This window comes from Strix uralensis, chromosome 27 (genome assembly GCF_047716275.1).
Source record: "Strix uralensis isolate ZFMK-TIS-50842 chromosome 27, bStrUra1, whole genome shotgun sequence".
In the NCBI taxonomy this organism is placed as follows: domain Eukaryota; kingdom Metazoa; phylum Chordata; class Aves; order Strigiformes; family Strigidae; genus Strix; species Strix uralensis.
The window spans coordinates 4,811,079-4,825,658 of record NC_133998.1 but is presented as its reverse complement, the minus strand read 5'-3'; the positions used below and the strand labels follow the sequence as shown (position 1 = coordinate 4,825,658).

At 40.3% G+C, this 14,580-nt stretch overlaps 1 protein-coding gene across 1 annotated transcript in view; it reads left to right on the top strand.

Moving 5' to 3' along the window:
- The window catches only part of CPAMD8 (C3 and PZP like alpha-2-macroglobulin domain containing 8), a 57,509-nt gene that overhangs the window by 9,116 nt on the left and 33,813 nt on the right, over window positions 1-14,580 (top strand). The window contains exons 9-21 of the mRNA XM_074851572.1: window positions 208-292; window positions 590-698; window positions 1,167-1,394; window positions 1,565-1,735; window positions 2,111-2,239; window positions 4,509-4,698; window positions 5,969-6,141; window positions 6,251-6,400; window positions 6,508-6,669; window positions 8,708-8,850; window positions 9,850-9,912; window positions 13,118-13,349; window positions 13,977-14,130. Coding sequence (XP_074707673.1) covers window positions 208-292; window positions 590-698; window positions 1,167-1,394; window positions 1,565-1,735; window positions 2,111-2,239; window positions 4,509-4,698; window positions 5,969-6,141; window positions 6,251-6,400; window positions 6,508-6,669; window positions 8,708-8,850; window positions 9,850-9,912; window positions 13,118-13,349; window positions 13,977-14,130 — 1,989 coding nt within the window. The remainder of the gene's footprint in view (window positions 1-207; window positions 293-589; window positions 699-1,166; window positions 1,395-1,564; window positions 1,736-2,110; window positions 2,240-4,508; window positions 4,699-5,968; window positions 6,142-6,250; window positions 6,401-6,507; window positions 6,670-8,707; window positions 8,851-9,849; window positions 9,913-13,117; window positions 13,350-13,976; window positions 14,131-14,580) is intronic.

Genomic DNA, 14,580 nt, shown 5'->3' with positions numbered 1-14,580 from the left:
GTTTTGCTAAGGTCGTCTTGCCAAGGTGGTCTTGGTTTGCTACTTTTGTTGATTCATTCTCTGCTGAGGGCTGTCCTGCCTAATGTTACCTACACTGCCCTCATCCGACCAGAAGCAGTGATCTTGTCAGAGCTGTGTATGCTTTTGCTATAATCTGCACAATAAGATCTCCTTGAAAAGATTTTGTTATATTTCTTTTCCTTGTAGTATTACCAAAGTTTGAGTTGCTGATTGACCCCCCTCACTACATTCGTGACCTTTCACTGTGTGAAAAAGGAACTGTCCATGCCAGGTAGGAACATATCCCAAATAAAGTTTCATTCCTATGGATTGTAGTACAGCCACAGGATGGTGCAGTCACTGGAGCTTGGATCTCATCTGCAGCAGACCTTTCAGATGATTTCTGGTCATCATCAGAAGCTTTTTGATGTAAGAGCCTTCATAAAACATGTTAACACTAACAAGCTGGAAAACCACCTGTGCTATTTTTTGTGTTTTCTAGACGTGCAGGTCACATGGTACTAGCTTTGATATAATCAGGAAAACAGAAAATAGCTGGAAGTTAGTCATTATCTTCTTTCCATTTCAGATATACATTTGGAAAACCAGTGACAGGAAAGTTAATTGTCAATATGACTATAAATGGCGTAGGGTACTACAGGCATGAAGTGGGACACCCTGTCCTCAAGACCACACAGGTGAGGGAGACCATTGCATCAGCTGCAATGAAACACCTGATCTGTACTCTTTAATACCACAGCTCTGTTTTATGTTACTGATGGGAGATCAGAAAATAAATGAATAAGTGTGATCATTTGGTCCAGTAAATAAAAATATTATGTATTTTTACATGGTATGTTTATGGTTTCGGGGGTGAGAATTTGTTGGTGTAGTACTAATCTGGTTTTAGAGCATATGGGACTGAGGGAGAACATGAGAATGAGGGACTGTGACAGAGCTAGTCCAGGCTATGGATAAGGGAGGAAATTAAACTTGCTTTCTTTCCTCCTTCTTTCACTCACTCCCCAGTTAATTCCCTCCACTCCACATCCTTTAAAAATACTGCTGCAAACTCCTATCTAGTGCCTACGTTTTAGATTTGGCTTCTAGACCCTTTGTGAATGTAAATGCAAACTCAGGTTTCGGTTCCCCAACACACTTTGTAGATTGATGGCTCTGCTGTTTTCGATGTGTGTGTGAAAGACATGATGCCAGCTGACGTTCCAGAACATTTTCGAGGCACAGTCAATATCTGGGCCACAGTCATCAGCTCTGATGGGAGCAAGCAGGTTACGTTTGATGACTCAACGCCAGTTCAGAAACAGCTGATTGATATCAAGTACTCCAAGGATACCAGAAAGCAGTTCAAACCTGGACTGCCTTACAAAGGAAAGGTAAGATTAAAAGTAGAGACACAGACATGTGGCTGATATAAGGTTATACTGACTTGATCCCAGCATGTTACCCCGTGTTCTGGTGTGTTTTTCCCACCTGCTGTTTCTGTCATTGACTGGAATTGCCTGTAATTTAAAACCCGTTGTTCTATAAATGAAACACTGCGTAGGTAGAAGTCACCTACCCAGATGGAAGTCCAGCTGACAGAGTCACTATCCGAATTAAAGCTGAACTCACTCCAAAGGACAACGTTTATACAAGTGAACTGGTATCAAGAAATGGCCTGGTGGAATTTGAAATCCCCTCCATCCCTACAGCTGCCCAATATGTCTGGCTGGAGGTGGGTGAAAGCTCTTTATAGGATTAGCAGGCTTTAATGTAACTAATCTTGTCAAACCTGCACTTTATAAATCAGTGCTACAAACAGGAAATCAGTGCCTTTTAGCTTCAGCTTCTTGATTTAAATGCAGCAAACACTTGCTTTGTTTCTTGCTGCCAATATAACGGACATTGCGCATCATGAAAAGCTGCTTCTCCAAATACAGCTTAGCGTAGTGGTAAGGGTCCAGTATTTGGAGAGTACTGTTGCTGTGTAAAGCTGACAAGAGATGGACAGCTGGAAAGTATAAAACGGGAGATGGGGATGCAGTGTAAGAAGAGAATACAAATCAGGCTTTCTATGCATGCATAACATTCAGATGTAACTTTTGTTAAGACCAAAGTGACAGCGATTGATGGGAAACCGTCTGGGGATCAATATCTGCCAAACTACTTGTCCATCAGTAGCTGGTACTCGCCCAGCAAGTGTCACATCCAGCTCCAGGCACCAGACAAACCTTTCCAGGTATGTTGGCTTCATATTCCATCATGGCAACAACAGCATTTCTTGGCTTAAGGTACTTTGTTCTCATTAAACACTTTTAGCCACTTCTGTTTCTGGGATCCTGGACTGTTACCATTTCCACTACAAAGCCTGAAGTAGCTGCACTTCAGCCACCAAATAATTGTTCAGTGTGGGCTGCACACAGCTCTAAGCGAAGTGCCTTTGATGCTTTGCACAACATCTCATTCTCCTCTGTGTTGTGAGGAGAGGGTGGATATAGGCACTGACAACGTTCAGGTTTTTCCTATCGGAATGTATGTTCTGTGCAGCTCCAGTAGCGTTCACATAGAAATTGTTGGGTGAAAATGGCATGCTTTAGTTCAAGCCAACAAATGTTGAAAGACTGGAGGTGGTGTTAGTGAGAGTAGCTTAATTACTAAAGATCTAAACTAGGGCTATGTAGTCTCACTAGAACTTCCAGTTTATATCTCAGCTGGATGTATTTAGTCTTCCAATTGTCAAACTATGAACATAAGTTATCTTGTCTTCTTTCATAGCTTTTGTATGAGCCTCCCTAAAAATGTAGTTCTTCCATATAAAAGTTGTGATCTCTTCCCTAAAGGAAAGATCTGATTTAACTGTGATTCCTGTTGCATATTGTTTGACTGAGAGTTGTTTAGGGATTGTTCCCTACCCAAGAAGATGCTTTGAGGGTCTGCACGTTGCTTTGTGGAGAAAAAAAAGAAGTGGGTTTTGGCAATATACACACTTAGATTTCTATTATCAGCAGATCCGTCAGGTTGGTTTCAGACTCTTTGTATCCAAGTAAGAGCATTTTTTTTATCATTGCATTTCATGGAAGTTTAATGGCTAATTAATCTTTTACAAGTTTCCTGAGGTATGGAAAGGGGATTATACACTGCTAATCTGAACACATTGTTCTTATTATAACCTGATTAGAACTAATTCTTCTGTGGGAAAGCTAAGAGTTGGATGACCAGCTGATGTGGGAACTGTTTCCCTGCTTTGCCAGCTCTTACTGGGTGTTCCAATTAGCTACATTCATTTTTTAATGAATTGTTTCATCATTTGCACTGGGGAATTCTTAATACTTCAAATATTTAATGTCACGAGGCTCTTCTTGGACTCTGTTGCATTGTTACTGTATTAACCGTTAGCAGCTCCTCATATTCAAGTCCTTGCCATTTTGGTTTGTACTTTGTGTACATTCTGGAAAGTTAACACTGTTACTGCTGAAGAAAGAGGTTTTTCAAAAGATTTCATTGGGATTTAACATTGCTATTCAGGCTTAACAAGTCTTAGCTGGGCATTGCGATGCTTTAAATGGCAGGAGGATTGGGAGTGGGAGTTGCTGAAGAAATCCTACTTAACACAAGCAGTAGCTGCTCCTCATATCCCAGAAGCAAGAAGTTTGTGATCCTAGGAAGGATGGCTACTCCACAGAAGGCTTATTGCTCAGCCACACATGACCCAGTCCTAGTCCTGTGACTGAGCGCTGATGTCTGTTCTCTTGGGATTGGCAGTGTTTGAGTGATTTTGTCTCCAGAGTATCAGTACTTAGTCGAGCAGCTCTGGGTACAGGACTTCAGTGTACAAAAAGTGCAGGAAGTCAGTGTGCTGCTCTGAAGCCTATTGCAGGCCTCAGATGAGTTTACCCAGAAAAAAGAAGCTCTCTTCTCATTTATTTGCGTATTTGACAGCAACTTGAGTGCCAAACTTCCAAATTAATATCAAGACTTGTGTAATTTGAAAGCATTTTCCTTCAGATCTATTCCCAGTAATTTCATGCCACATTTGTTATGTTTGACTTAGTATTTGCCATATGAAAGTAATCACCATGTATAATCTCAATTAAACTGCAAAGACTATCAAACACACATCTCTTCCCACCCCCAACCCATCTCTTTCTTTCTTGGGCTGGACTACTGAAGGGGTGTCTAAAATTCAACCAATTCTGACAGCTGCTCTGTGCCAAAAGGCTTAACTTTCAGGATTCCAGAGATTCCTTTTTTGTTTCATTAATGCATACAACCCCCCAGTCCATTCTGCTGTTAGATTTGCAGGGAATGAGCTGAACACAGGCCCCTTTTTATTGTGAAGAAAGTCCGTGAAAACAGTGCTAATGTAATGTACTTCTCACTGCATACATTTCTTAGGAGAGGGGTCACATCTCTTGTGGACTGAAACCCAAATAGACTTCTGTGCTTTAAAAATAAAAAGCATGCATTGTAACAGACCAGATCTTTTGCTTTTCTGTCTCTGGGTGCAGGTAGGAGAGGAGGCTTGGATTGCAGTGAAGTCCACATGTCCTTGCAACTTCACTCTACATTACGAAGTGGCGTCGCGAGGCAACATTGTCCTTTCAGGACTGCAGCCCAGTAACATCACCCAGCAGAGGAGCAAAAGAGCCACCTTTCCCTTTGAGAAGAACATTGATATCACACGCTTCCCAGGAACAGGTAGCTAGCATCAGAAATGCTAGCTTGCTCCGATTTTCAGGGAAAAACAACCTTTCTTCAAACCTAAATATCCTCTTTTTTGAATTTGATGGTCCTTAAAGGGCACAGAATATTTCTGTGCAAGAAAATATCCATTGTACACATAGTCATATAGAAAAAAAGATAAATTTTTCCAAGAGGAATAGCTCTTGGAGAGTTTTCTATAGGCTTTCTCTGTTATGAAAAGTCTAGTCTTAATATGCTTGGCCTGGGATCAGCTGAGTGGTAGGGAAGTGTATGATGGGGCTGGGGCCATTTACTAAGCTGGTAGAGCTTAAACTAGGAAGAGGACATTAGATGGACTGATAGCATGGATCGGGCTAAAGGAGGAGATCCCAGTCAGGATGGGAAGGGAAATGGAGTGTGGGCTCCTAGTTTGTACAACGAATAACAGAAAGATACAAATGTGAATTCAGGGAACAGGGGGATAAAGAATGGTATGCTTGGGAAGATGCATACAAGAGCCGCCAAAGGAAAAGTCTGTCCTAGTAACATGTCTGCAATAGCAGCCAGTTTCAGGGAGTTAGAGAAAAAAATAAAAGAAGCTGCCCTCAATGTACCCACCCAGCTTCTGGTAATCAATGGTTTAAGAATTCATAATAACTTTCGGCACTGAAGGCTGGTTCTGAGCTGTTGTATTTTCAGGTTGCCTAGAGGCATTGTGTTTGCTCCATCACTGGACGGGTTCAAGGTCAGGTTGGATGGAGCTTTGAGTAACCTGGTCTAGTGGAAGGTGTCCCTGCCCATGGCAGCGGGGTTGGAACTGGATGATCCTTAAAAGTCCCTTCTAACCCAAACTGTTCTCTGATTCTGTTTAACTGCTGCTAGTGATACAAAGCTCCTATAAACTGCATAATCCTTTTTCAAACCCATTTATACTTTTTCTCTCAGCAGCATTCTGCAGCAATAGCTGTCCTTTTTTGTTGATTTTAAATGGCTTGATAATTGTATACTTACTTGATTTTATGGGCAGGAAAACACTGGGTAGCCATTTGCTACCCACCTTCTCCATACTGCTCATTAGTTATGGGTGCTAATTGCCTAGCAGCTTTCATAAAGAAAAGAAAAAGGAAGGAAAAACATTCGGAGTTCAAGAAGAACATGTGGGACAGGAACAAGGGGAGAACAGCAAGTCCTGGATGGAGAGTTCTGTGCCTCACAGCATTTGGGTTGGGCAGGAAGACAGTGATTTTGAGAAATAAAATTGTCCTTTTTACAATTTATTTTTTAGCACCTACCAGTACCCCAGCAGCGGAGGTTGAAGTCTGCGTGACATTCCTCCGTTTCTCAGTAGCGCACACCATGACTCCCTTGGGCCGTCTCCTGGTGTATTACGTCAGGGAGAATGGAGAAGGGGTCACAGACAGCCTGCAGTTCACTGTGAAGTCCTCCTTTGAAAATCAGGTATTGCCAATGCAGCTGGTGGAGAGGAAGGGCTGGTGTCTTGTTACTCTTTGTAGTTTCGTCTGCTGATTAGGAGTCGAGATAACGGGATTTAATGTTAAATTCTTAGGTTGCAGTGGCGCTCTCAGCAAATGAGACCAGACCTGGTGATGTTGTGAACATCAAGGTCAGAGCTGCAAAATCAAGCTGTGTCTGCATTGCCACTGTGGATAAGAGTGTCTACTTGCTGAAGACAGGTTTTCAGCTGACAGCCAGTCAGGTAAAAAGAAGCTTAAGGCACTGATGTCTTTTTCTTAATACTGCTACCTGCACTTTAGTAAGTAGCCTTTCTACGTAAGGACAGCAGTCTCTTCCCTTTCCCTGCAGGTTTTTCAAGAGCTTGCAGAATATGATGTATCTGATGCTTTTGGAGCTCCGAAGGAAGAAGGGCACTTCTGGTGGCCAGGCATGTCCTCACGTAGACGCCGTAGATCTTCTGTCTTTCCCTGGCACTGGGACATCACCAAGGATGCTCGCTTCGCGTTTACAGTAGGAAGAATCAGCCTCACTTCTCTATGGAGTGTCTTTTTTACTTTCATGTTTGCAGGATAATTTTCAGCTCCATAGGCCATTATTTTTTTTCACATGAGAGATGTTTCTCCCGGGGGGTAGTCTGAAAAGTAATTTCCAAGAACAGAGAGTACACTGTTCCAGCAAAGATATTGGAGAAACATGTTTTTATTTTGGTCAGTCTTGGTGAGAGGGCCAGCTATCCTGTTGGGTGAAGGAATTCATGCTGATGCTCAGGAGAATCAGGCAGGGGACCAGAAGGTTTCTCCAGTCATGGGTGAGCTTGCAGGTCTCTTCTGCAGTCACTTTGACAAGGAAGGAAGGTGGAACATGAGTCTTTCCTTATAGCTTTTTCCCTTTTAGACTATCCTTTGGAAATCCTTTAAACTTCTTTCCTGCCCCAGTCCTGCCAGCTCCTGTGGCCATCTGTGTGAAAGATCAGTAATGTTTTCGTTGTATCCTTGATCAAGTTGCTACTTAAATGCCATATACTTAGGTAATTATGTATGCTTGGTGTCTTTCAATAGTTTAACTTGACCAGATTTTAAAAATCTTACTTCATTTGATCTGTGCTGTGTATTTGCATCAACTTTCAAGTTGAGCGTTTAAAACAAGTTAGTTCTTGTTTTTTAATGTACTCATGCACTACTTCATTTCTTCATTGCTTTGGATACTAACAGTGCAGTCCTTTAAGCTAAAACCACTTCAGTCATCTGTAGGTTTTAAGACATGTTTCCTTTAGCTTCTAGCTTTCCTTTTGATTAAAATGATTGTTACCTGATCTATCTGAAAAGTGCTGCTTGTTGGCCTCTTTCTTCCCTTCCTACAGTTGCACAGTAGAGTCCACCCACCCTTTCAGACTCTGCTTACATCCCACCTCTTTGCCTTCCACACCACTGCAGCACGTAATCTCTGTTCCCTGATTGCCTGAAACTGTAAGGACATGCCATGTCAAAGGCTGTGCTGTACATGTTACATGTTTTATATTCTTTACGTAAGTTTCTACTACTTGCCACTCTTAAAGATAGACTGGCCTAGAGAACCAGTGTTGCAGGTCTAATGTTTGATGTCCCTTCCATTTTTAATTCACATAACTGCTAATAATAATGATCCTTGCTTTCTTCAGATCCTCTTGTCTCTCTATTCTTTGTCCTTTCTGCAATTTTAGCTAAATTTTCTATTGTGTTGTCTTAAGCCCCACAGGCTTCCACATATTTCCCCAATGCCTCAATCTCTTAATCATAAACTTTAAATCCTCATTACTATCCGCTGCTGCTTCTCTGCCTGTGATCTGGTGGGGTTTTTGTTCTGATGCATTTTTTTTCTTACTGAGAGGCATAAACTCTTGGGAAAAGATGCGTATGTTAATAGCTGGTAGGTATGCATTGCTGTATACCTGCTTTGTAACAATTGGATGTGTATAGAAGAAGAACAAAGCTCACGCTTCCTTTGGTGTCTGGGAGTTGCTGTCTCTTATGAATAAGTGCATTTAGGGGACAGAGCTGGCAGACAGCTTTCCTATGAATTCTGTATTTTTACTGTGAAGCTGTGTGGACAGTTTCCATTTTGCTTGGCATTCCTGGTAGTGCAGAGTTGGTGATGTCTGATGTGAGCGCTGCCTGCTAACTGCAGCAGAACACACTGGAAACTTTTAGGAAGGGTAAAAAGCTGTAATGTAATATTCTAAGGGGAAAATATGTGTAATAATTTTTCACCTGTAGCTGCCTGGCAGTTATACATGCCCGGTAATGCTAGATAGTGGTTTAAATGCATTTTCCATGCAAACAAGAGCTTTCTCATAAAATCTCTGCCTATAAAGTGTCTACATATTTTCACATTAACAGTCATTTTTATATAAAGTTTTTAAAAATCCTCAAGTTTCAATTGAAATTTACCCCATGAATGTTGGAATAGGATTGGGAGATTCTATTCAGAAAAGTTTTTATTGGTACATGTTTAATTCTTTTTTTTTTTCCTTGCTGGTTTTTGTTTTGTGGTATTCATTTTTATTGTCTAGGAAACTGGCTTGGTTGTAATGACGGATATAGTCAGCTTAAACCACAGACAGAACGGAGGCATGTACACAGATGAGGCTGTCCCAGCTTTTCAGCCTCATACTGGGACGTTGGTGGCTACAATGCATTCTAAAATAGCACCAAGGTAACATTTTTGTTGTAATGCATATTGTCTATGATACTCTTAGCTGTTTTTTTTCTATATTCTCAGCTTCTCACTTGATATTCTCACTTCCATGCCCCAAGTAAATTGCTTGGTTTAGGCAACGTGGTGGTGAGGAAACTCTCTTCTGTTGTCTCGTTAGACCCAACAAAAACTATAACTGACACAACTTTGTTAAATTTAATTCTAGAAAAATGCCAAGTAATATTCTTCAAAATGATCATTTGAAACTCTTTGCATATCTCAGTTTTCTCTGAGTTGCTGTTTCTCAATATTTGCAAGCTAGTCCTTGTTTTGCAGAGTTGCTCATTGCTCATTATTTGACCATTCAGCTGGTGGTCAAAATAAATAAAATGAGGTACTGCATGAAGAAAAAGTCATTAAGTATTATGTCTACTCCTGCAACGGAGGATGGGCCTCCCTTTTGTATTCTGCACCATCTGATGGCCTCTTAGCAGAGTAAGTTTTGGAGGTTAGTTAAGAAGAAGATAATGAAACATCACAGGTGTAGAAAAATGGACTAAATTGTGAAAATATTAGAGATCAAGACAATTCCAAGAGAAGAAACAGAGTGGAGTATCAAGTAGTGATTGTAGTAACTGCTATTAGTAAGGTGATATCATGGGAAATAACATGCTCTATATGCTCCCTTTGATTTCATTTGGTGAGAGAATTTGGATCATAAAACATTTGTATTTTTTAGATTATATTATTTACACAAGTTTTTAAGATTATCTTATTTTTTAAAATTCTTATTTGTGTCTCCAGACTGTTTGATGAGTGTGCGCAACAGGGAATCATTTAGAAAGACTATGTAATTTGTGTTATGCATGATACCCGTTCACTTTTTAATGATTCTGTACCAGCTAGAGTTTTGGTCATGTGAGCTGCACTCAGGTGATAACACTGATTTATCAGGTACTGTTAAAACTGTCTTATTAAACAAATTAACTGCCAAGGACTTATTTCTTGTTCTAGCAGAGCAGAGAAGAGAAAAAGAACCTTCTTTCCTGAAACGTGGATTTGGCACTGCCTCAATGTCAGGTATTTGACAAGGAATTTCCTTAATTATATCCAGAGGGTTGCATCCTCTTCAACTGCAGAAAACAAAGCTCTTTAAAACCTACTGGAGTTACACTGGCATTCTCTAATATTTTTTTGTTGTTCTTGCTTTTATTCATTACTGCTTTAATCAATGTTTCTTTGTAATATTTCACCTGGTCTTAAAGTGTATTCACTTACTTCAAGTTGAACCTGTCAGTTGTGACTACATGGTGACCCACGTGTAATTCACCATGGTGTCACAAGCAGAGGAGTATCTTCAGGGAAGAAAAGCAGAAATGGTTTGGTTCAACACATTTCTAGGTTTTACTCCCTTACGGAAAGGGTGTGTCGACAGGTTATTGAAGAGCAAATGAGGATATAGGTTTGCAGTGATTAGCTACTGGGAGGAACTACTTGTTGCCTAAGCTTGCCTCTCGATACATGAATGTCAGACTGTTCTTGCAGTAAAAAGGGACTGTAAGATATAAAGTGATGATGCACTTCTAGCTCTCGGCTAAAACCTTCATATGAACCAGAATTCTATGTACCACTTGGGAGTGAGGGGTAATGGGGAATCTTGCTAGAGCTCACAGTCAAGAGGCAAGACCAGCCCCTCAGAAGTGCCAGTTTCTCTTTACAGTGGGGGATGAGTTGGGTCTGGATTTGTGTTTGGACCCTAGAGTAGTCTAGAAATGTCAGCTTCAGCAGGTGCTAGTGTTTTTCTTCATTTCCACCCCTATTCTAGCATCAACTGCTGCATATGCTTTAGTGGGAAAATGATCCCAGGGTAATATGTGTGAGGAGCTGGAGACAGAATAGCTGCTCCTGTAAATGCTGGTATAGCCTAACCATGCACGGGTGAGTATTCTATATTGATCACTTTTTAAACTGCACAGAGCCCTTCTTCCTCTTTCATCTGATGCAAGAGCATCTCCCCGAAACCTTCATTTGCTGCCAAATAAATCATGGTTCCACAACTAGAACTATAAATGAATAACCTGATAACTAATCTCTCTCAGAAACAGCACATCTAGGATAATTTGAAGCAATTATTAAAAGGCTTCTCCAGGTTCGCAAGTAAACTTCATTCTCAATAAATGATTATAAATTAAATTTGACAGGAATTGCAGCAAGTGTATTCAAATCTGTTCAATTGAGCATGAAATATGCTTTGTAGAAATACACAAAGAATTCCAGAAGTGCCCGTTTGGGCCTCAGCAAGCTGGGGCAGTTAATTATAAGTGGGAGAGTGTGGAATAAAAAGTTGCAGATTGCATTTTCTCCACTTCATTTCATTAGAAACAACTAAGTTGAGCATTCCTTGACTTCCACTCTCCTGAACAGGAAGAATTTTTTTTTTCTTCTACCAGTTACAATTATAATATACAATCCTCAAAAAGAAACAAAAGCCTAATGTCAACTTCCCAAACCAATTCTAAAAATTCCTAAAGCCTGGCTGGAGGGTCTAATGGCTGGAAATGTGTGTGTACTTTGGCCCCCCGCCCAGAAGAGTAAGTGCCCTCATGTGTGAAAATAATGTTAATGCTGGTTATGGGCTGAAATCCCAGTGGAAAGAACATCAGCTGCAACAAATTGTCCGGTTAAACAGAGTGGAATACTGCCAGTTCCGGAGCTAGGACACCCTTCTGCTTACTCTTCAGGGCTGAAGTTTATTGCAGGTACCAGCTACCTAACTCCACTTAGGATGAAGACCTAAATATTAAGAAACTAGTGTGCTTAAAAGAAGTTAAAATAACTTGGTGCTGTCAAGCCAAGTGCATTTCCCTCTGTAGTTTGAGCTGGGGAACCATGTTCATTGGCCAGAGTGCCTGGAGACTGACCGAAACTAGCATGCCTATTCAAAGGCATCGTGATCTCTAGTTTTTTATCAGACTACTTGTTTTAATCCTTTTCCTACTGTAATATAAATACACAGAGCAGTAGGTGATATGCTGCCTGGTTACTGACAGTTACAATAGCTTAGGCTCATTGAAAATTACAAACAGTTGATTTAGATGATGAAAGTAAAAATACTTCATTGGTGCCTAAAATGTGAATAACCTTCAGTTGAAAAGCAGTGAAAGCGCAATTCTTCGGTTTGTCCTGGATGTGAATCAGGTGGTACTGCAGTGTTGAAAGACACTGTGCTATGCTGCAGACTCACAGAGCTTATTCTGAAGACCTTGCTTTCTCGTTTTCCATGCCAACTAAGATGCACGTTGCTCTCAAAAGATTACTGAGCTAGCAGCTTGTGTATCAAGCTCTGGGGAATAAATAAGAACTTGAGAGAAAACAACCTTAGGGTGTACTCATAACTGCACCAATCATCCTGCTAGTTGAGCCATGAAATAGCTTTTGTTCTTGCTTTAGAGGAAATGTTTTCTGTTCCAGGCAAGGCCAAAGCTTCTTTGCAGGAGGGAAATAGCAAAGTCTGCAGAACAAAATTGAATTTCTATTATTATAAAGCAGGGAAGAGGATACCAGGTTTATGATATCCTGTTGTGGTATGCACAGTAAAGCTAAATACTCAGAATAGAAATTTGATTTTTAATAATTAGTTTCAGCCCTCATTGGAAAAAAATGATGTTTTTGGAAATTTTCTGAGTCATGCATTCCAAAAACCAACCAACCAACCAAAATGTTTCTGAATCAAAATAGGCTCCCCTGGACAAGCAGTTGCTGAACTTGGCATCTGGAAAATTTCTCATTTGCCCTTATGTTCAAGCAGAGTCTGCAATGTGGCAATGTATACAAGGACAATGGGGTCCAACAAAAATTACTTTTATTTCAGTAGCTGTTAAATAAATTATCGCTGAATTTATCCAGGACTTCAGTCTAGGAGTCTTTCTTTTCTTTTTTTTTTTCGACTTAGTGCAGACATTTGCCTCTAAGAAATTTGACCCTATAATGAGGCTGCAAATGCCTATAAAGCTTTTAATCCAGTAAGAGTTTGTATGTTAGACTGTGTTTTGCAAAAGCACCTACTTGCTGTTCTGCTCCTTATAAAGGTGCATAGGTCTCAAAAAACCCGATAGAAAACATTGAGCCTTTTGTACGCTGCTGTTCAAAGCAGACACTGGTGCTGTGTTGTAAGTTTGGATCTGGAGGGAATTCCCCAACATGTTTGGCTGTGTGTGCTTGAGCTTCGTTCAAAAGCGTTTCATTAACTTGATCAAGCCAAGCTATTCCCTGTTCTCTTTGGTAGTAATACGTCGGGAGAAGCCCAGCTACGTGTGGAAGTGCCAGACTCCATCACTACCTGGATAACTGAAGCTGTGGCTCTGTCTGAAGAGAAGGGGTTGGGCATTGCCAGTCAAACAGAACTGAAGACATTTAAACCTTTCTTCATCGATTTCACCTTGCCATACCACGTCATCCGGGGAGAACAGACCAAAATCCCGCTGACTGTCTACAATTACTTAGCTGTCTGTGTGGAGGTAACAGCCCTCTTTATTCCTCTTACTAAGTTACTAAATTCCAGTTTATCATCAGCATTTCCTAAGTGATCTGCAGGTTATGGTAGATAAGGTATAGGGATAACATAGTGATAAGCTCAGCATAAATGCTTTGAACAAGATAAAAATACTGCTTTTCAATATGAATAAATGTCATTATTTGCTTTTAGCTTGAAACAACTGTAGTAGTCTGAAGAGTCTTGCAACACTTCAGAAATACAAATCTTGAAAAATGTGGGGAAGACAATTAGGAAGCTTATGCTGAACCACGGAGAAGAATTTCCTTCATAATCAGAAAAGTGCTAGCAGTATTTTACTTTGAAAGAATGTTTTTGGTTTTTTTTTTTCAAGAAATCCTGTTTCCCTAGATGTTTTCTTCTCAAACTCACTATCTGTCTAGCTCCAGTTGTATCATTCTGAACTACTTGTAGAATTGCTGAGCTGAAAGTAATGCAGTCAGTCAAATAGGTTACTGGAAGATTTGAAGAATGAATAATCTGGGCATACTATGATTTTTATTAAGCATTTTGTGGCTTTCAGATTTTTCACATGTATCAATTGGTTTTGCAGCTGAAATTTGCAGTAAATGGCATTCAAAAATGTTCACAGGTCCATGTGAAGATTTCTGTTCCAAAAGGCATAAAGTTTGTTGGGCATCCTGGGAAACACCATCTGACAAGAAAGAAGTGCGTTGCCCCTGGGGAAGCTAAACCCACCTCTATCGTTTTGTCCTTCAATGAGCTTGGACTGAGCAACATCACTGGTAGTATAGAAATAAAAATAGCTTGCTGCTTGAGGGAGTCTTACAAGTGTTACTTTTTATTCCTTTTTCAGAAGAAAATTCTTATTTTCCTAGTACCCCAAAGTGGAATCGTTCATTCCACTTTCTGCCAACTTAGCTTTTCAACCTCATTTGTTTCTTAGAAACAGATTCTGTACTTGTAACGTACTGATGAGTCTGTATGAACAAACTTCAGGAGATTCTCTAGTCATCAGTTTTCCTGTGGTGTGATATGTGGTCATGTAAAGTTTGGACCTGTTACATCTCCCTGAAAAGATCAGTGGAAATTTTTAAATAAGAGAATAACAACAAATTCTGTACATTTTTCAAGCAAATAATCACAGTAAAAATTGTGCAACACTGGAAACTGGGGAAGAGTTTCTCTGTTGCCCCGTGACTGTCCAAATATTGTCCAGTTTTAGATGTGACCAT